A 21,577-nucleotide genomic window follows, 5' to 3' on the forward strand; every position below is an offset into this window, starting at 1 on the left:
CTTAAGGCTAAAAATATGAATTCAGGCAAAAAAAAAAAAAAAAAAAAAAAAAAAAAAAAAAAAAAAAAAAAAAAGGACAGAAAGGGGCTTAAACCACTGAGTCTTCAATGCCAAGAATACCCATGACAGAGGTCGTCCAGACCTCTGTTCTCTGATTAACAGCACTTCTCCTGCATCCTTCCACTAACGGCATATGGTTGGATATCAGGGTATTTGTTCCTTCCACCAACAGTGTCGACTGTCTTCACACACCGTGTTTCTGTGAAGCAGTTCTCTGAAACTCACGGAGCTCTGCCTTAATGTAACATGACAATTTTGTTGCTGCGCTGGATCGCTGTTGCGTTTCTGATACTTTTTTAAAAGCTGCCACACGTTTAAGAAACCCTAAGTTTCGTTTACAGCTACCTTGCAAGATCAAAACCGTGAAAGGATTTTGCAGTTGTGGGCTGCTATTTACATCCACAATCTAATGCAGATGGCTGGACCACTGAGACTGCCTACAGCTTCCATTAGATAGTACACCACTGGCATGCAGAACTCTTAGTGTTCGTAGGATGAAGTCCATGTTAACAGCATACCTCAAAGCAAGTACAATGCACACCACAAAAAGGCAACAACAGGTTTAAAACTGTAGATTTGTCCGGACACTCCTTATGTGGAAAAGCCAGAGAAAGAACAAATTCGGGAAGAATGCCTCCTCGAACCGAAACTACTAAAAGCAAACCAACACAAAAGGAATGCAACAGACTGAGCAGAAGGCAACAAAAATGCTTCTCCTTCTCTAAAGTTACATTTTCAACGTAAGAGGTCACCTCCCCCCCCACTCCCCTGGCGTGAGATTGTATTTACCATGTAAAATATTAACTACTGTTAGGCTTCTAAGTCCACACACAAACATTCAGGTTGCTAGGTTTTGATATTAAATGAGACTACTGATGCCAATGCGTAGTCTAAAGTCTTCTGAAGTAGCATATATACTGTTAAAGTTGTGGCACCAAGCACTTGGGTTTTGCTAAGAAGTGTGTATAACAAAGAAAGAAGTACAACATTTAGGATTGAAGGCAGCCTTGTTGCATGTATTTTACTGGTTCCTACAACTTGTAAATATGGGCCATTAACCTGCATTTTCTAATTAACTGGCTATACAGATTAAATGTATTTTTTTACAGTTTAAAGCCTTTTCACTGAAAGGTGCATAATTCAAACACTTGATATCCTACTGCCCTGTGACTAGTAAAAAAATGCACAAGTATTTCCATGTACTGCAACTCCTTAAAAAGCTAAATTTGAAATAAAGGGTAGAAACACAGCAGATTGATGTTACTTGAGTTAGGCACTCCTTGATGCCGCACAAACTGTTTAAACCTTTCAGGAAAGTCACCTCTGTCCCAACCCTGAAAACAAGGACTGCCAGTATCCAGGAAATTAAATTTAATGTTACAAAAGAAGGTGTATCAAATATCAAACTACACTTGCATGTGGCAGTTGAACAAGTGAGTGCAAGGCTGAAGAAAAAAAAAATCTATGAAAAAATTTAGATTAATGATTACAATACTAGATCAACTTTACACAGCTTGAATTTGCAGCTGTTCTTTGCTTTTAACTCCCTCCTGCCCAAACATATTGACTTCCTTCAAGAAAAGGAGTTATTTTACACAAAATGTGTCATGTTTGTATCACTCAGAACGAAACAGTTTTGCTGGCAGAGATTGTGGGTTCGCAGGGACATTTCAGCTTTCATTAAACTGGAAAGCAGTCAAGTCTTTGTGTCTACAAATTTTACATTTAATAGTTCCACAAATTTGGCAAAAGTTCATGATGACGTCTAGGATGTCTTCACCAAATCGTAGACATAAATATGGAAATCATCATCAAACTTGATGAAATAGACAGATGGTTTGGCTTCAACTTGATGAATGACCATGCCAGTCCTTTTTGAGCCATCTTCTTTGGCATATTCCACTTGTTTGCCTACCAGGCTGTCCACAACTTCACCCGGCTCCCGTTCTGCAGGAGGTGAATCATCTGTAAAAGAAATCCAGTGAGTTTTAATACAATGCTGCAACATGGAAGGCAACTGCAGAGTCTTCTTTAAAACTCATACAAACCAATTAAAAGTTGTAAATAGATTATGTAGAAAATTAGTTTTGTTAAGACAAGCTCCTAACAGTTGCCACGCTCCTAGAAAGTAGTTGCAGAAAAATTTTTCAAGTAATACTGTAGGAAGACAAACCCAGCACTTTGATTGGTAGGAGAAGTAAATCTTTTGACAGGAATATTTATGCAGAAGTCATAGAAAATGGCTGTGGACAACTGAATTTAAGCCAAGGGACCGATAACAAGCCAATCACTGAAAAAGTACGAAATAAGGTAAAAAAAAGCACTGTATAGAGAACCAGAAGCAAACCACACCTTCCTTCTCAGCTCCTCTTCTTTTGTTCCCTATTTAGGTAACTTGTGGTTTGTATTTCAGTGAGAAACTTTCTAAAGCAGTAGTCAAATCTGACGTGGCTTTTATTCTGGAAATCATAAGCTTTAAAATTAATAAATTTTGCTCCACGTTCGAATTTAAAATCCCTTACAGACTCCATTCATTTTACTTTCAGTTCTGAGAATTATGAAATAACTCTCAAAAGACAAAAAACCCTTATCAGGGAATGAAGAGACTGCCTTGTTTTCACACTGAAAATTCTTCCACAAACTCGAGAAGTTTCTCTTTCAATTTTTGTTTCAGTCCCTCTAAAAATGCACTGTCACACAGTTATTTTGCTCTTAATATCAGTTTTACGTGAAGAGTCTTTCTAGGCAAAGATGTAAGCTCAACTCATATACTTTCACTTAGAAGCGTGGACAAAGTTTTAGTGTCAGATCCAGCGACACATTTTTCCCTTGCCAAGAAATATTCTACAATTTGGTCTCCTAACACATGCAAAGCCTATACTTGAGAAGAGACAGTACCCTAGAAATTTTAGTTATAGTATTATGGCAAGTTCCACCGAAATTTACAGAACTACTTCCAATCATTGACTCAAGGACACAATTCAAAATACCTGGGAAGCATTCACATTCAGGGAAGGAAGCATATATTCAGAAGTTTTTAGAAAAGAGGCAAGCATCAACAGCCAATAGCTGATGGGAGAAGTGCACTAAAAGCAGTTAGTACTTAAATGGTAAGAAAGCATACAAGCTTTCCCTAACCTCCCCCCACAAAGGTGGAAGAAACCAAAGCAGACTTAAAATACATTTCAAGTCCTTTTTAAAGTAATACAAAGTTGTGATATTTAAAAAGAATAAAATTGAAGGGAGCAACAAAAAAAAAGATGGGGTTTTTTTGTCAGCTCTCCTGGTCATAAATAAGCACAGACAAATGTTTAAGCACAAAAGGCTGCCAGAAGAAAACAGTAACTGGCCTACTTACTTGAATCAGGCATAATGCGAAGGTCACCTTCTTTATAATCATCTAAGAGTTGGTACATGTACAAGACGGGATCCTTCTCGTAGGTAATATAAAACCACGTGTTCATAATAGGAGCTCGAGCCAAAACCATCCCCCTCCACTCATCTTTTGAGCCATCCTCTGTCTCAAACATATGTTCCACAGCTTTACCAATCATTGTGTCTGCCAGGTGGGCATCACTAATTCGAGATGAAGCTGAAATGACAGCGTTTCACAAGTTCATTCAGAAGCACAGATATGCATCTTTGTCAAAAAATAACCTTTACCCTTATTCATACACAAATCTGACTGAAAGTCAAGTCAGTTCATAAACAAAACAAACACTGTCCATTCTGGAGAGTTTACTACTGAAGATTTAGAAAACTTCAAATGTTGTTAAAATATCAGTGAATTATTGTATTCCCCTTATGATGAAACAATCACAATGCAAGGTAAAGGGAGATCAACTGAGGCCACAGCAGTAAAGACTCTGTATTTTAAATAGACACTGCACGGGCAGAGGCAGATGGGAGAAGAGAAAAAGAGGCCAGTCACAGAACAATTAATGTTATTAACAGAACTCTGGGGTTTGGTTCCTCTTAATTTCACAGTACAGACTGCTATCAGTTGCTTTCCATTTAGAAGTAACGGCTTATTCTGTTTATAAACTAGTATTCAAATATCAAACTTGGTGGTTTGAAAAAACTGCAGTTTAACAACCCAGTGCTAATTCTGAACATCAAAAAGGATTATTACTAATCAAGTTACTTCATCTAGAAAATGCCTTCCCCACATTATTAAAAGTACCTGGGGGGAAGTACATGAGGTTTCCCTCATGAGGTTTTCCTCATGTACTTATGTGACATTATTACTGTTAGGCACACACAACAGACAACACAACCAAGATGTCTTACAGTTTAAATTTTAACAGAAACATCAACATCAATCAAAAAAAAACCCTATAGAATGTACTGCATACTATTTGAAGACAGCAAATGCACTCACTACTATCACCAAAACTTTGTGGAACCTAAAAAAAATGTAGAGTATTTTAGATTACATGTCGTGACTAGTAGCATTTAAGTGATCTAATAGTGAATGTCAGCCTATACACATACGAATTTAGGAGAAAAAAACCTAAAACCCTTACCAACTCTGTCTGGAAGAACTTCAAGTGCTGAAACTCTTTCATCTTTGTGAAGTTCTAGTCCATACACACAGTCAAATCCATCATACTTTATGAGATAGAGAGAGGGATTTACAGGAACTTGATCAAGCACTGTGCCCTTCCATTGCGTTACAGGTCCATTCCCTTCCTTCCATCCATGCTGTATCCTGCAGCCTACAATGTTTCTCCGTGGCTGAGAAATAGGTTTGCTCGGTCCCACATTGTTTCTGTGTTTTCTGTGCACAGATACAAACATTACTATTAAACAAGTACACACATGTTCAAAATTCTGCTTCAGAAAGTAGCTGTACTGCCTTTACATCACAATATATTTTACAGCTTATCACATCTTTATTCAAATTAGGGCGTAAAGCATAGCACAGTGTTATCAGAAAAAAGAAAAGCATACTAAAAAAAAGCAGTGAAACATTTTTTATGTGCTTCATGTGGTCAGTTTCCTAACAGCAAACTGTAAAACTAGTTTGCTTAAGCCAAAAGTACTAGTCTACCCCTTGCTACACTGAATGTCCAAGGTAAAACTCACCTGATCAGGTCTCACAGCACAACTTTACCTGGCAGTATTACAACTTTACTACCTTGTTGCTCTCTGCAGAACAGTAAACAACTCCTGTCCCAGGAGGCAAAAGTCAGTGCAAACATTGCCAGTGGTTGACTAAAACTCTTACAAGATGGTTTGTTTTTTGTTTTTTTTTTTCCCCCTAAAACAAATCTGTTTTCAAGTGAAGGAAATTTAGCCTCCTTCATTTACAGATATTTTTCACTCAAGAGTATTTATTTTTAAAGACACATGGGAGCAGCAACACTTCTGCGTTGTTCCTTTTTGGTATGGGAAATGAACATTTGCATGTAATGGAAATGGCCACAGAAGAGATACTCCTTTATGTGGAAAACAGATTAAATACATTTTTTTTATCCTTCCTCTATTTTCACGGAACTGGCACGGAAATTCCCTCTGGCGAGCAGCAGTTGCTGTTCTGATCACCTGTAACGTAAGCTATTTGACAGTTTCAGATCACTGAAACTGTTATACAAGTTCTGTTCTATCCAGTTATTAGAAAATGACAATTTTGAATCCAAATGGAGGAAACTAAGGGACATTATGACAGTATCCAAAATTCTCCTGAATGTCAGCTAGTTGTAAAATCAATTTTTGGGCTACCACTTGTAGCACACATCCTTTCAGCGGCAGTAATATACACACACACAACTAGCACACCTAAAAGCAACGTCCAGAAGAGTCTCAGCTGCACAAAACAACACCCTTCCTTAGATTAGAAATACTGGCCAAAATAAAATACCTCCAGGAACAATGAACTGCTCTCCCAGAACTCTCTGTGAGATCCAAAAAAGGAAGGCAACAACCATACCACTGAAATCCTGAAAGTGCTCTTTCAGAATGACCCATCCACTATATGATAGTGGAATGCTTAATGCTAAAAGATAGAACCACAACTATTAAAAACAAGACACACACGAGTCCTTCAGCAGCTTCTCCCACCTCCAGGTTTTAATTCAACGTGAAGGTCCTAGCATGGGGGTTTATCAAATTTCACCTCTGTGATCACTGGAGGTTTTCAAAGATGAAAACTGCAGTTTTGTGTTCCTAACTTTGATAGCACAGACAACTGGAACAGGTGGGAGTTCCTGCAGAGAGAGAATCTCCCACAAATCTGGTTCTAATTTTACGCAGAAACCAAAGCACGTTTCCAAATTGTAATTCTGTTCAAGCATACACATATATAGATGAATTTTTAATTGTAACAGTGTCAGTAATAGCTTACTACAACAAAGTGAGATCGCAGATCTGGTTCTTGGCACAGTAAAACTGAGGTTGTTTTGTACATAATTCATGCATGTAGTTCTAATGAATCAATGCTTCATTTTAAAGGGAATTAAAAACACTAAAGACAAAAGTTAAAATTGACATTGTTTTATCTAGTTTAAGCAGTTTGTGCTGCTAATCATCTCACCTTTGAAAAAGATTATAATACCATTCATATTCAACCTCATAGTCAATTTTATCTTCTGCCTACAGAGCATAGTGCACTTTAAGTTGGAATAATAAGGCAAGAAGTTTCACACCCATTCCAAAAAAAAATTATGGAAAAAGAGAACCTGAGTTCAAATGGCTAACTATGTTTGAAATGCCTCATAGAGCAAAATGCATTATAAATTTAATTAAAAGTCAAGTACCTGCCAGGTGTACTTGCAGATCAAATTTTTTTTTTTTGGAAGGTTGTATTACTGAACAGTTGCTCACTCTCTTTTGCAGCGGTTCATACTGTTCCTCAAACTAGTAAGTTACTAAGGAAAGCCTACTTCTTGCATCCTGAACATGTGGTAAGAAAGCAAGCATAAGTTCTCAGATATTAATAAATAGTATAGGATGTACTTCCATGTAAGACAACCAATTAACCAATATTCCTTTCCTCAGTGGTGTGTTATTTTTGTGATACATCAAGTACCACAAATATTCATAACCTTCTATGATGCCATATCCAGAAGGTCCAACACAATTTTTCACAACAGGAGAAGTCCCTTCTCTTTCATTAAAATTATCCTAAAAATTCCACAGAGATTTGCTCTTGAAGACTAGAGAACAACCAGACATGGAAAACACGGGAGCCAGGAGAAACAGAAATCAGCAAGTCCTGGAAACAGCTCAACACATCAGACACATCCTCATTGTAAATGGCCTTTTGATTCCCAAAAGCTTCAGATCCTCTTCTTTATCTTGCAGGCTGTAAGCTGTTAAGTAAAACCTAGTCCCATGGAAAAGTTTCATTACCAGAGCCAGATAGTACAGACTGCACAGCCTGAAAGAAGCCTTTCCAGATTTTAAAGCTGTGTTTATATGGTCCTCACACAAACTTTTATTTGGCAGCCGCTCCCAGGGAAACCAACGTAGGACTGGCAGCAGAAAAATCAACCGTTACCAGAGAGCTGTGCTTCAAAAAGGAGAATGGCAACTCCCAATAACCCATAAAGTTATCAGTTTGGGTTTGATTGTTGGTTGTTTTTTTTCCCCAATCGTCTCACCTCAGAAAAACACCACAATGAAAAAAACAAACAAAAAAAAAAAAAAAAAAAACAGAAGGGTGAAGGAAAACCACACCCCTCAGATACGGAAAAAATGCACAACTGTGAAAAACTGGGAGGAAAACTGTGAGACATTATAAAGGCAGTAGCGCAGCAGCAGTCAGTACACTTTCAAGTCTTTCATGGTGTTAAGCAGAAAAGTTATTAAAAATAGGACCCAAAACTTATTACAGCCTATCATTAATAGCAAGATGGTGATGAGAGACTGTTATTAACTACTTTTCATAATATTCAGACTACGAGGCACATTAGGTTAAGACAGAAGTTTTAAAGTACCTTCTGTACGCCCTCAAAAGCCATCATTCACTTGTGAATTTCACCTCCACGTGTTGCAGAAACCAAGAATTATCTTAGCTTAAAGTGAGATCAAAATCTCAGAATGTTTAAGTTCACTTGTAGTTAAACTGTAGCAGGTATAACCTGAACCTCAAAGTCTTTGAATTGCCAACTACATGAAATCTGGAAAGCCTATGAAGAAAGGACTTTCACAGTCGTACCATTTCTTATATTCTCTCCTTATACACCAAGGGTGGAAAGGATGAGATCCATGAGTTTACTGACAGATCTGATGCCAGTGAGGTCAGCTTCATATTAGCAGAGATCACCACTACCCACCGACAGAGCACTTGGAAGAACTGCCCTATACCCACGGGAACCATCTCCAAAAGGCTCAACAGTTCACTACCATTTAGGGAAGAAGAGTTCAGAAGGCTCATCCACACTGCTCATTCTATCACATCCTCAGTTACTGTGTCTTGCCTTGTTCCCTCCTCTGCTGCAAACCTTCTGAAGCTGATTTAAAATCCCAATGGCCTTTGAGTGCCATTAGGCTTCTTCCTCTTTTCCTTTGCATGAGAGCAACTAAATAAACAACTAAACCAGTGACAAAGTGTGCATTACCAACTCATGGTCTTTTGTATCAGCTCAGAGCAGCATCAGCATATAGTAGTACATCATCATTCATAAACTACTCATTTGTGTTAAACTATAAATATAAACAATTTCCTACTACTCTGCCTCATTCTCAAACAAGTCAGAGAGCAGCACACAAGAAATCAACTTGGCTTCATACAAAAAAAACCTTTACCAAATAATAAACAATTGAACTAGGCTAAATTAACATAAAACTTATCTGGATGCTCAAGTTAAATGCCTCAAAATTATGACACTTAAGATCAAAACTTCTCATGTCCCACAAAAGCCTTTATGCTAAGAAATTTACAGCCTACTTATTTAAATAAGTGTATATTAACACAACAATAAAGACAAATCTAGCCACCCTCAAGTACGAAAGGCAACCCACCTCTGATAGTCTTCCCATCATACACTCCTTTCTCTGAGCGGTTGAAAGAGAACAAGAGAAATTAAATTTTAACCAACTCTACCTGCCCCTAGACAAACAAATGTTTCTCTTTGCCTTCTATGAAGATAGACAAGAATGGATAATGATGAGCTGGTGGAAGGGATTAAGAGTAGTTTTACATCAGTTGGTGTTTCTGGGATACAGTTAACACTGTTTAGCAGTGATTAACTACGTTAATCATAGAAAATACACCTGCTGAACAAATTGCTTTTGATGTACCACTGCATGACTTTACACTTAAAATACAGCTAGTAACATTTTAGTATGTTTCACACTTACCCAGCTTAGATTTCTTCCACCAGAGATATAGCCAGATATATGACATCTAAGACCAATTATACCCAGAAGATTACCTCTATTTTCACACAGCTACTCACCAATGTTCAGCTGCTACTATTTAAAAATGTTGTAGATGGAAAAATACGTGCCATGAAAGTGTAGCACAAGCAGGTATCCTTCCTTCCCACACAGATAGCAGCCTCCTTACAGAAGTACTTCAGTATATTCTTTATTTAAAAAAAAAAAGAAAAATCTTTTCCAAAACTACAGTTATAGTGCATACATGATTAGATTAGACTGGGTTATCAGTAAGCGTGATTTGCAGCTTTTATTGACCTGGTGACAATGCGTGAACTCTGTGCCAGAGAAAAGACATCCTACAGTACACATGGCTGATCTTAGCATATCCTTCTCTGCGGACTCCAGAAAGAATTACAAAACCGTATTCAAGAAAAATACCATATTAACAGTCAAAACAATGTTTAAGTCTTTATCTGTGGGGCTTTCTTTCCTACCACTCTCCTGAAAGAATTAAAAGTCTGATTCTACACACATATACTGAGTATTATTCCACGTGATTTGCAAGAACAAAGTGAGTGGAACAATACAGATATATTTCTAGAACAGTACTTGCAGTTACTGAGAGCTATACTTCAGCAAAAATATTAACAACTTACTTGTGGGAAGTCCTCTTCTTCATCATGCTGGCAGACACTCCTGCATGACCTACATATAAAAGATGTTGGAATTACTGAAAAAAATAATTTAAAAACTGACACAAAAGTCTTCATTTTGAATGTCAAAATGTAAAGAATATAAACACTTCATGTTGTGACTGATCAAGTGACCTGCTACAATGCGAGAGGGCTGTGCAGAGACAGACATGGGCAACATGTTCATGAAGCTGTGGTGGGCTTACACTGGCTGGATGGCAGGTGCCCACCAAAGCTGCGCTGTCCCTCCTCTCCTGAGCTGCACAGGGGAGAGAAAATACAACTACAGGTTCCTGGTCAAGAAGGGCAGGGAATCACTCACCAATTACCATCACTGGTAAGACAGCTTTGACTCAGGGAATATTAGTTTAATTTATTATCAATCCAGTCAAAGTAGGATAATGAGAAATAAAGCCAGATCTAAAAATGCCTTCCCCCTACCCCTCCATCCTTTCTTGCCCTAACTTCACTGCCACTTTTTTCTACCTCCTTGGCTCCAAGCAGCACAAGGGGACAGGTAATGAGGGTTGCAGTCAGCTAATCACGTTGCCTCTGCTGCTCCTTTCTCCTCAGGGGAAGGACTCTTCACACTCTTCCCTTGCTCCAGTGTGGGCCACCTCCTACAGGAGACAGTCCTCCAAACTTCCCAGTGTGAATCCTTCCCACAGGACACAGTTCTTCATGAACAGCTTCAGCACGGAACCTTTCCACAGGGTGCCATCTTTCAGGAACAGGCTGCTCTGGCGTGGGTCCCCTGCAGGGTCACAAGTCCTGCTGGCAAACCTGCTCCAGCATGGGCCCCTCTCTCACTGGGACAGAAGCCTGCTCCAGTGCAGATTTCCTGAAGGGTCACAGACTTCTTCAGCCACATCCCCTTGCTCCAGTGTGGCTCCATCAGCTTTGCCATGGGCTGCAGGGGAGCCTCTGCTCATCCCTCTCTTCTGCACCGACCGTGGTGCCTGCAGGGCTGTTGCTCTCACACAGCCTCGTTCCCCTCCTCTGGCTGCAGTTGCTACTCTGCAGAATCTTTCCCCCCTTCTAAAATATATCATCCCAGAGGTGCTACTATCACAGATGGGCTCAGCTCTGGCATTGGCTCTGCTGGACACAAGGGGAGCCTCCAGCTGCTTCCCACAGGAGCCGATCTTGCACCCTCCTGGTACCTTGCCATGCAAACCCAACACACAAGCTCAGGGATCAATGTAAGGAGTGACTGACAGCAACTATTAAAATGAAAGTTGAACTGAACACAGCAGGGACAGTCGTTACAACAGCTGAAATCATCCATCAGCAACAGTAGGTAAGTGAATGAATTGTTTTAAGCTTTTATCCCTAATAAGAAAAAAAGATGCAAATACACATCTTCCCAAGTTAGCCAGACGAGCTCTACCTGTGCCTAACAGAGGAATAAAAAAAAAAAACCCTATGAACAAATCTATACAGACAGAAGAACATTGCACTCCTCCCAGTCATACTCTGGGGTAGATATGAACCACGGAAAGCTTCTACTAAGCGGAAGTGAGGGAAGGGGAAAGCAGGAAAGCAGGCTTCTGCTAGTTGTTAGAAAGCTACTTATGACCAGTCATAAAGAATTCAGCAGGGGAAATATGCAAGAACAAGATGACAGAAGAACAGTTTCCAAAGATAACATTACATATAAGAGGTGATTAGCACAGCTGGAAAAAAAAAAAAATCAAAATAAGTTCTCAGAATAAAAATCGCAGGCTCAGATCATGGCCAATGACCACATATATAGGGATCATTTACTAGGGTTGACTGAAATAGCCCCTGTTAAAAGTGATGGCTGTGATGTCAAGGGTAAGAAGTATCCAGAAGATATCTGTCTTGATCCTGATTCTCCTCATTGTACTGGTTTTGACTGGGATGGAGTTGAATTTCTTCACAGTAACTTGTTTTGGGCTGTTCTGGGTTTTCTGCTTGTCTGCCATATTTAAAAGAACCTGATCACAGCGTCAGACTGAGTGTAATGCTAAAGCCTCATGTTTATGTAGAAACAAGCCCAGAATTTCAACTAGGGATGCTTAAATTAACACTTACAGAGAAATATTTTAATTTCACCATACACCTGAACAAACCGATTCTTTTAAATTTAACACTGTGTTGAACAGCTTTGGAATTATATCCGTGTTCAAAACTTTCATGATATTAAGAACACCACACAGGAGAGTCAAGCACTGAAAGTACCATCAACCTTCAAAGTCTTCATAAATATTTCAGTATTTTCATTTTTAGGTGAAAAATTTAAGAGGAATACATATACAAAGTTACAAAAATGCTGGAATTAAAATAATACTGCAGGTTGTTTACTATGTTCAAGCTTGTATCAGAACCTGCATTTCCAGCAGTAATGACATCTGAGATGCTGGGATTTTAAAACTTAAGCCTTACCTGCCAATTGCTGCAGTAAGGACTCTACTTGCAACTTTTGACCGTTACGAGACCAAATAATCAAAGTGCATATTTGGAGGAACTGAGTTGGAAAACAAAAAATGGTATCGCAGAAAGTCCGATTAGAAACCCACAAGACTTCTGGGCTTTTACTGCAACCATGAGAAAAAGCTTTTTACCTCTTCTGTACATGAGGTGGCTACGTTCTACTAATACACAATGTAATGATACACGTTTTAATAAATATATGGTGATGTTTTATTAAAAAAAAAAAATCAGGAAAAAGAGAACTGTTCTTATGAAACAGAGACACTGCATCACCAGAACGTGAGCACAGGCACGCTGTGCTTAACATTACTGGCTAATGGGAGGAAAGTAAGATATTGGCTAAGTTAGCTCAAGTATTTAAAACCAAAACAGAATAACAGAATGGTTCAGCACAAGAGCTTGCATTCTGTCCTCTGCTCAAGGACTCATGACACCTGTGCAAAAGCAGGGAGGTGAAAAGCATTTATCTTCCAAAGTGAGGAACAGAAACACTAGACCTATGCAGAAAGATTTACTACAGCCTCTGCAATAAATACACAGGAGAAGCTGTGCAGACCTCTGGGAACAGGAATTTGCCTTGTTTGCTAACTTCTTCCCTTGGGAACCTCGTATTTTTGATTTGATTCAACTTGTTCAGTGATGTAGTGAGCACTAAGCCAAAGCCAACAAAGACAACTAAGCACTGCTCATCATCTCAAGCCAGGCAGTACCTCAAGATAGCTTCCAGTTTCACACACGAAGCTGTGGCATTTTGATGTTTAATATAAATATCAAGTGTTTGAAGATGTTAGGTCAAACACACCCTTTTACCAAACAAATGCCTATTTGCCACAATTCACCCTCCTATTCTGCACAGTCTGAATTCAGTAAAGTCTCAAGGAGATGTGTAAACTCCTTTTAAAGACATCTCAGGTTACACTGTTGAATTGCTTGGCTAGACACTTGGAGAAACTGGAACAGGAGCTTGTCCTCTACAGCAGCTCTAGACAGGGGGACGGAACAGAACGGAATCCTTATGTTTAGCATACTCTAACAAGAAGATCAAAACCAAAATTACCTGCCTGCTGAATCTTTCTTGGTCCTTGTTGAAGAATTCCTTCAACATTACTTTTTCTATTATCAGTAGAAAGCTGCGAGAAATCAATGAGCTACTTATTGGGCCAAAGCTCAATAACATCTGCAGTCTGGAGCTGTGCCTAACCTTTGAGCAGGAAGGAGGAACATGGTTGCATGAAACACTGCAAGAACTACACGGGAAACTGCATGAAATTTCTTATTTTAGATAGCAATTAAAATGGTCTCTACATCGGAATTACCCTGAACGTAAAACCAGAAAAAAAATTAATAGCCAATGAAAACCAAAGCAAATGGATCAGTTTTAGTCTTCTTTGCAGTAAGCAGGGAAGACTAAAACTTTGATGCATCTGACAATAGATTTATGCTTCAGTCACTTAGGTGCAGATGACAGCAAGCTGAGTGGCGTGGTTGACTCGGCTGAAGGATGACATGCCATTCAGAGGGACCTGGACAACCTTGAGCAGTGGGCCTGTGGGAACCTCATGAGGTTTAAGAAAGGCAAGTGCCAGGCGCTACATCTGAGAAGGGGTAACCCTGGTATCAATACAGGCTGGGGGACAAAGGGATTGAGAAACGCCCTGCTGAGAGAGACTTGGGGGTGCTGGTGGGTGAGAGGCTGGACATGGCCCAGCAAAGTGCACTCACAGCCCAGAGAGCCAATTGTGTCCTGGGTTGCACCCAAAGCAGCGTGGCCAGCAGGGCGAGGGAGAGGATTCTGCCCCTCTGCTCTGGTGGGACCCCACCAGGAACACTGCATCCAGCTCTGGGTGCTCAGCACTGGAAGGGCACTGACGTGTTGTAACAAGTCCAGAGGAGGGCTGCAAACATGACTGGAGGGCTGAAGCACCTCTCCTGAAAGGAAAGGTTGAGAGACCCAGGATTGTTCAGCCTGGAGAAGGCTCCAAGGAGACATTGTCCCCCCTGAGTATGCAAAGGGGGATTTTTAGAAAAATGGGGACAGACTTTTTAGCAGGATCTGTTGTGACAGTTTTGAACTGGAGAAGGGTCTACTTAGATTAAATATAAGAAAGAATTTTTTACAATGAGTGTGGTAAAACACTGGAACAGGTTGCCCAGAGGTGCTGGATGACCCCTCCATGGAAGCGTCCAAGTCCAGGTTGGATGGGCCTCTGAGCAACCTGATTTGGTTGAAGATGTCCTTGCTAACTGTAGGAGAGTTGGGCTAGGTGACCTTCAAAAGGTCCAATTCAATCTCAAACTATTTCATTATTTTATGATATAAGAACATAGAAACATATTATTTGTAATAGAAAGTGAACTCAAACTCCATCAAGGATTAAGTATTTCATTGTCATGTGGTCGGTGTGGATTTTGAGGCTCAGTTAACTCTGCCCAAAACATTTCCCTCTGGGGAATCAACTGCACCTCCCTTGTTGTCATCTGCAAACCTGTCTATACCATATTCAGTAGTACTGGGCCCAAGACAGGCCCTCAGTGGACACCACTCATTACTGGTTTCCAGTTGGATACTGGGCTGTTGACTGTATCTGTTTACATGCAGCCATCCAATGAACACATCAAACCCCTACCTCTCTACTTAGCACATAAAAGGATGCTTTGAGGCCCACACACTTTGGTTTTGTTGGCAAGCTTGCTGAGGGTCACCCCATCCCACTGCTCCTATCACTGACTAAGATATTAAACAGCACTGGTCGAAACAGAATCACTGAGGAATGCCACCCATCACTGGTCTCCACTTGGAAACTGAGCCAGCTGACTGCAACTCTGAGTGTGACCATCCATTATTTCAAGGAAATATTTCAATATTTTTCTGTCAGCTAGAGTTTGCCTTTCATGAAGCCATGTTGGTTGTCACCAAGCATCTCTTTGTTTTCCACCTGCCTAAGCATAGTTTTCAGGAATATTTAAGTCCATGATCTTGCCAGGCACAGAGGTGAGACTGACTGGCCTGTAATTCCCTGCATCTTCCTTTTTTTCCCTTTGTAAAAATGGGGGTTTTGTATTCCCTTTTCCCAATCAGTGGGAACCTCACTGGACTGCCATGACTTCTCAAATCCGATGGATAGTGTCACTTTCTCTGCTAGTCCCATCAGGTCCTGTGGACTTGTGCACCTTCAGGTTTCCTGCATGGTCTCGAATGTGCTCCTCTCTTACAGTGGGAAGCTCTTCATTCTTCCAGTCCCTGTCTTTGCTTTCTGTGACTTGGAAGACGTGGCTGGAGCATCTCCTGGTACAGACTTGAGATAAAGTCATCAAGAACCTCTATCACAGAATCAGGTCTCCGGTTTCCCTCCATAGAGAGCCCACATTTTCCCTGGTCTCCTTGTTCACCTACACAGGCCTCCTAGTGATTTTGCCTGACTTCCTCTCTGACAGGATGCATTGCTCCTGAGCTTGGGAGGAGCTGGTCCCTGGACATCAGCCACGTTTCTTGTGCCCCTCCTCCCTCCAGGGTTTTTAGAAGAGACCAAAGTCTGATATTCCTGTGCACCTTCCCTGCCTAGGCCACAACTATGCCAGGAGTAGAGACAGACTGAATGATTTATGGGCTGCATTTAAATGACAGTGATACTGTGTTAATCAAATCAATGTAAGTTCCCATTTAAGAGTATAAAAGGATAAAGACAAATTTTAACTTTGGCAGAGGCATATTGAAAAGCAAAAATGACATCTCAAGAAATTTGTTTGTCAATTTCAATGGCAATTCGGCACGATGCCAGTTATAGGACAAACTATAATGAACAAGCAATTGAAAAAGTGACTCCTAAAATACATACTTTAATTTTTTTTTTATTTTGTTTAAGGAGCAAAAAAAAAAAAAAAAAGACAAATAGGAAGCAACTTTTTATTTTTTTAACATACTGAATTAAAGTGTCCTAGCTTAACGTTTTGGTTTTTAGGAAAAAATAAATCCAGCCACATAATCACTCTTTACACAAGTTTCACGTGTTGTAGTTTTGTTGTTCATTACACGTCACATTGGAGTGGTCAGAGAAAATTCCTGCAACATTTTCCTGAAAAACCTGATTCCAGTTCTTCAAACTTGGGCAGAGTGCTACAGTAACGCTCAGAAGTCAGCAAGACTAAGCTTCAGGACCAGGTCCCAAGCCTGCTCTCCCTTCTTTTCTCTTAGAGATACAACTCTACTGCCACAGGCATTCTGACAGCATCAAAAGGACTTTGCAGCTGAAGGAATGGAAACTCACTGAAAACAAGTGTTCAAGACTTTGTCCTGGGTCTCTCCTTTGAAACTACTGCAGTTACTCCTGGAATCAGTAAATGTTTCAAATGAGTGTCAGCAAATTGCAATCCAGTCACAGGTAAAATATAGGTTTGAATGTTCCCAAAGGGTTGCAGAAAAATCTTCCAGTATCAGTTGCTTTAATTCTCAGTGAGTCAGAGTATTTGAAAGCACCAGAATGGACTATTGCTTGAGTGATTTAAAAGCTAAATGAGCTTTCCTAATTAGATATGGTGGTTGGTTGGTTGGCTGGCTGGTTGGTTTCTTGAGAATTTTATAAAAGCTCCTATTTACAATGGCTGGTGATAACAAACATGCTGCATTATGTTTCCCTACAGGGGACTGACATGACCCTACAGGTCACTGATGCAACACAAAATGAAGGTCGTGTCTGCACTGCTAAATTAAATTTTTGTACATTTTTTCAGTTTATCAGCATTTAGAACCAAAGTCACAGTTCTTGAAAAAAAGGAACGATAACATCTGCACCAAATCACTAACATACTTAAGAAGTCAATAAAGTAAGATCACTGTTATCTGTTAAAAACAAAGAAAACCACCCAGAAAAAAACCTCACCTGCATCAGCTCTGGACCGCTGACCTGGTGATTTTCCAAATGGGGTCTTCATTCATCTGTGTTTAAGTGAGCAGCAAAGCTGCTGGACTAGGGTGAAAATCCAGTTCTTCCCAACTCCCAGGATATCTTCTTCCTCTTAGAATTAGACTACTACTTATTAATCCACCATTCAATCAAGAACTTAATATTCCCTCAAATGTAGAAGATGCACTTTCAATTACAGTACTCTGAAAAACAAAACAGGTAAAGTATTTTAATAGCTTGATTTGAAAAAAGAAAAACATTCTTTCAACCAAGTCTCACTTTAATGCTTGTTTACACACTCAACAGGTTATTCCCTCATATTCTGTTACTCTGAAAACATTCAGCAAACAGAGGGCATATACAGCAAAACAAATACTAGGGCTACTACTATGAACCCCAGCAGTTTGGGGTTCAACCAGGCCAAGTTTTGGGTCCTGCACTTTGGCCACAACAACCCCCTGCAGCACCATGGGCTGGGACAGAGTGGCTGGAGAGCAGCCAGGCAGGAAGGGACCTGGGAGTGTGGAGTGACAGGAGGCTGAACATGAGCCAGAGTGTGCCCAGGGGGCCAAGAGGGCCAATGGATCCTGGCCTGGCTCAGGAACAGTGTGGCAGCAGGAGCAGGGCAGTGATCCTTCCCCTGCACTCAGAGCTGGTGAGGCCACCCCTGGAGTGCTGTGTCCAGCTCTGGGCCCTCAGCTCAGGAAGGACATGGAGGGGCTGGAGCAGGGGCAGAGAAGAGCAAGGAGGCTGGAGAAGGGACTGGAGCACAAGTGCTGTGAGGAGAGGCTGAGGGAGCTGGGGTTGTTTAGTCTGGAGGAGTATCAGGGGAGACCTCAGCACTCTCTACTACCACCTGAGAGGAGGTTGTAGCCAGGTGGGGGTCAGTCTCTTCTCCCAGGCAATCAGCAATAGGACAAGAGGGCTCGGTCTTAAACTGTGCCAGGGGAGGTTTAGGTTGGATATTAGGAAGAAATTCTTTACAGAGAGAGTGACTTGGTATTGCAACGGGCTTTCCAGGGAGGGGGTGGAGTCACCATCCCAGGGGTCTTTAGGAGGAGACTGGATGTGGCATCACTGCCAGGATCTGGTGTTAACTCAGACTCGATCTCTTCCACCCCACTTGATTCTGTGATTCTGTGCTACTTTTCCCTCATAGTCACAGTCAAGTTCCATATCAATTACATACAGAAAGGAAAGCTGCTTAAAAAACACCGAGCCAATACAGGTAGGAATGACCACAAGCTTAGAAGAAACTGTAATATCTTTACCAGACGTAAAGCACAAATCAACTGTTTCCTTTTTTTTACAAATAACATGCTCCCAATCACATAGCAGGGTATGTTACAAAAAGTTTGTAAAAAAAATCCAGCACTAAAGAAAAGATATTGCACTGCAATGACTGCTCAAGCCACTAATTTGTCAAGTAAGTTGATTGTTCATAGATCTGCTGAAGTTTTTGGCAACTCTCTACAACTAAACTCATCAAATTTCTGAAGTGTTTATTTAGTCACCACATTCCTCTAGATGAGGGAGGTGAGGACAACCTTTTAAAAGTCCTTTTCAGGATTTATTTCCAGAAATTTGTCATCACCTGGAAAAAAAAAATTCTAAGAATTACAGTTTAATATATTTCAGAGTAACATATTTGGAAATTTATGCAGAACAATTCACTACTTCAGTGTTGCCCGCAACAAAGGCAAGTGACATCAGATCATTTCCTGTAGAGATGTCACTGCTGCAATCATGTTCTATTTTATCTATGAATCAGCACCGGTCTTTCATCTTTTATTTCCATTTTGGAAGCACTTGTCAATTTTCATACAAGGCTTAAAACCAGAAGAATTCCCCTAACTAGTGATCTGGTTGAGGGAACTCAGAAGGGAGGTGCCCTGAGGTATGGTAAAGCCGTTAAGCAGCAAAATGCATTTAACATCTAACACTTGACAATTCTTTCAAGAACCACGCCTCTTAACTTCTAGGAGCAATAAAGCAATACAGAGGAATTCCCCCAGGAAAAAACAGCAATAGGGAGACAACATTCAGTAATCTGCAGTTTTTAGAAAGAGCTAACTTAAGACATTCACAGCAGCGATTCACAAGAACCAGTGGAACTAAAAATTTACTTACAGGAACTTGCTACTCTTTCCACATTTCATCTCCTCCTGAAATCTACCAGGGTATACACAACGATGCTAAAGGATACCGGGGCAATAACGCTCAACTTCTTAAAAGCACTTGAAGATGTAATAGGAAGCAATTAGCCAGCTTAACTACTTTCCTGGAAACAGCATCGGGATGGGTTTTGTTACTAAACTCAAAAATATTTTCCTAAGGATTAAAACATTCCAGTAGAGAAACATCACAAATTACGAAAAACAAAACTCTGAATTCAGAGCACTGCTGTGATACACTACCAAACTGAGTCCCACAGGTAAACAAACATACAAGAGATCCACTTCTTTCCTCCAGAAAAGCTGTGAGTTGAGAAACAACTGAAATCTTGTATTATACATTATAGACTGTATTATATATTCCGCTCTACAAACACCCCATAAAACCAAATAGCACACCCCACCAAACATAACCCAAACCACCACTACTTCCACAAATACACAAAACGTCAAAATCCTTCAGATTTAGAAAACAACATACCCTTTTACTCTATTATTGAAGGAAGCTGTAAATATTTTTACTATCTGTATTATATAATTCCTCCTCACATTATTTCCAATTCCTGAAAAAAAATATAAAGTATTTTGACTGCACTGATGACATAGCTCTGTTTAGAAATACAACTGTAACACCTCAAAAGACAAAGTCTTCTACCAGTTAAGGTTTTTTTAATGGAACGTCCCCAATCATGCCTATGCCACAAGTTTGACATCATACCTCTAAACCGGAAAATTTATTTCTAATCCCTTAAAAGTCACAGTTCATATGGTAGCACTTAAGTGCTTCACTGTGCTCTCTGAACCTATGGATGAACACAAGGCTACTGAAGTAAAAACATGATTCAGCCATTCAAGCTGATTTCCTAGAAACTAAGACAGTAACTAATTCAAAACCTTACTGAAGATGAAACTTAAGCTCAACACTTGCATTCTGGATTATATTTACATTCCAATTGCACATTGACTATTCTGAAGACATTATTAAGAGGGCATAAAACCTAATTTTCTGAAAGCAAACTTATGTACTTCAAGGACAGAAGCCCATTTCCTCAGCACCAGACAGCACAGGTCACCATCAGTGCAGCTGCAACTTTCACTTAAAAGACATTGTTTTGACTTTGAGCTGCTGCTCACCAGCCCAGGTGTGTTGCTTGTTTTAACAAACTTTTCTACACCACAGCATACTTTTTAAAAAAAACCCACGTGGAAATCAGATGACTACTTTGTGTGATTGTGCTTTAATTATTGTGGAGTATTTCAGAGAATATTAAGTGTTAGCCCTACAAATTGTCAACCATATGAGTAGTACAATATAGTACAATATAGGACACTATAGTACTATCACAGTATCAGACTAGGCAGGAAAGCACGATATTAGGACAGAAAAAAATGTAGCCATGCAAAAAATTAATTTTTGCAGTATAAAGGGAAATGAAGGGAAACCCAACATGCACAGGCCGCAGTTTTCACTGTGAACCTCTATAAACTTAGTTGTTTAGAAACATTAAAATGTTTATATGAGCTTTTAACTCCATGAAAAAAGTGTAACCACCTGAAATAATTCTCCATCTTAACTTTTAGTTATCATTCATGCCTGTATTTCCACAAAATTGCACACATTTCACTGCAACACACACACTACGATGATGTTTACTGCGCTCTCATGAAAGTTTCATAACCACACCATCCACTGAAGAGGGATGTTAGCAGCACAAAACCAGTGATAATAAACGCTACTGACACCAGGCCCACAAATTTAAGTGCCTCACTCCTAACAGCACATCTGAATTCTGCCACCGTGAACACAGAGGGAAACAATTTGCTGAGGAAACGCTTTCCAGGTAAAAATCTGGAAGGAGAGGGATGGTAACAGAATCTGTTGCTTGTATTGAGATTGTACAGCTTCTGACAGAAGTGGCAGGCTCACTTCAGGTCTGCTCCTGCTGCCAGAGCAGGGGGAGCTCTC

At 40.1% G+C, this 21,577-nt stretch overlaps 1 protein-coding gene across 2 annotated transcripts in view; it reads right to left on the reverse strand.

Moving 5' to 3' along the window:
- Nucleotides 1-1,416: 1,416 nt before the first annotated feature.
- The window catches only part of SPIN1 (spindlin 1), a 45,357-nt gene continuing 25,196 nt past the window's right edge, over nucleotides 1,417-21,577 (reverse strand). For both annotated transcript variants that reach the window (XM_027903530.1, XM_027903531.1), the window contains exons 2-6: nucleotides 17,414-17,640; nucleotides 10,044-10,092; nucleotides 4,587-4,840; nucleotides 3,419-3,652; nucleotides 1,417-2,025 (exon numbers count right to left, since the gene is read on the reverse strand). In XM_027903530.1, the coding sequence (XP_027759331.1) occupies nucleotides 1,826-2,025; nucleotides 3,419-3,652; nucleotides 4,587-4,840; nucleotides 10,044-10,092; nucleotides 17,414-17,465 (789 nt within the window). In that variant the 5' untranslated portion in view covers nucleotides 17,466-17,640 and the 3' untranslated portion in view covers nucleotides 1,417-1,825. The remainder of the gene's footprint in view (nucleotides 2,026-3,418; nucleotides 3,653-4,586; nucleotides 4,841-10,043; nucleotides 10,093-17,413; nucleotides 17,641-21,577) is intronic.

Source organism: Empidonax traillii, unplaced genomic scaffold (genome assembly GCF_003031625.1).
Source record: "Empidonax traillii isolate 1590-97213 ecotype Southwest subspecies unplaced genomic scaffold, ASM303162v1 scaffold979:size225553, whole genome shotgun sequence".
NCBI lineage: Eukaryota > Metazoa > Chordata > Aves > Passeriformes > Tyrannidae > Empidonax > Empidonax traillii.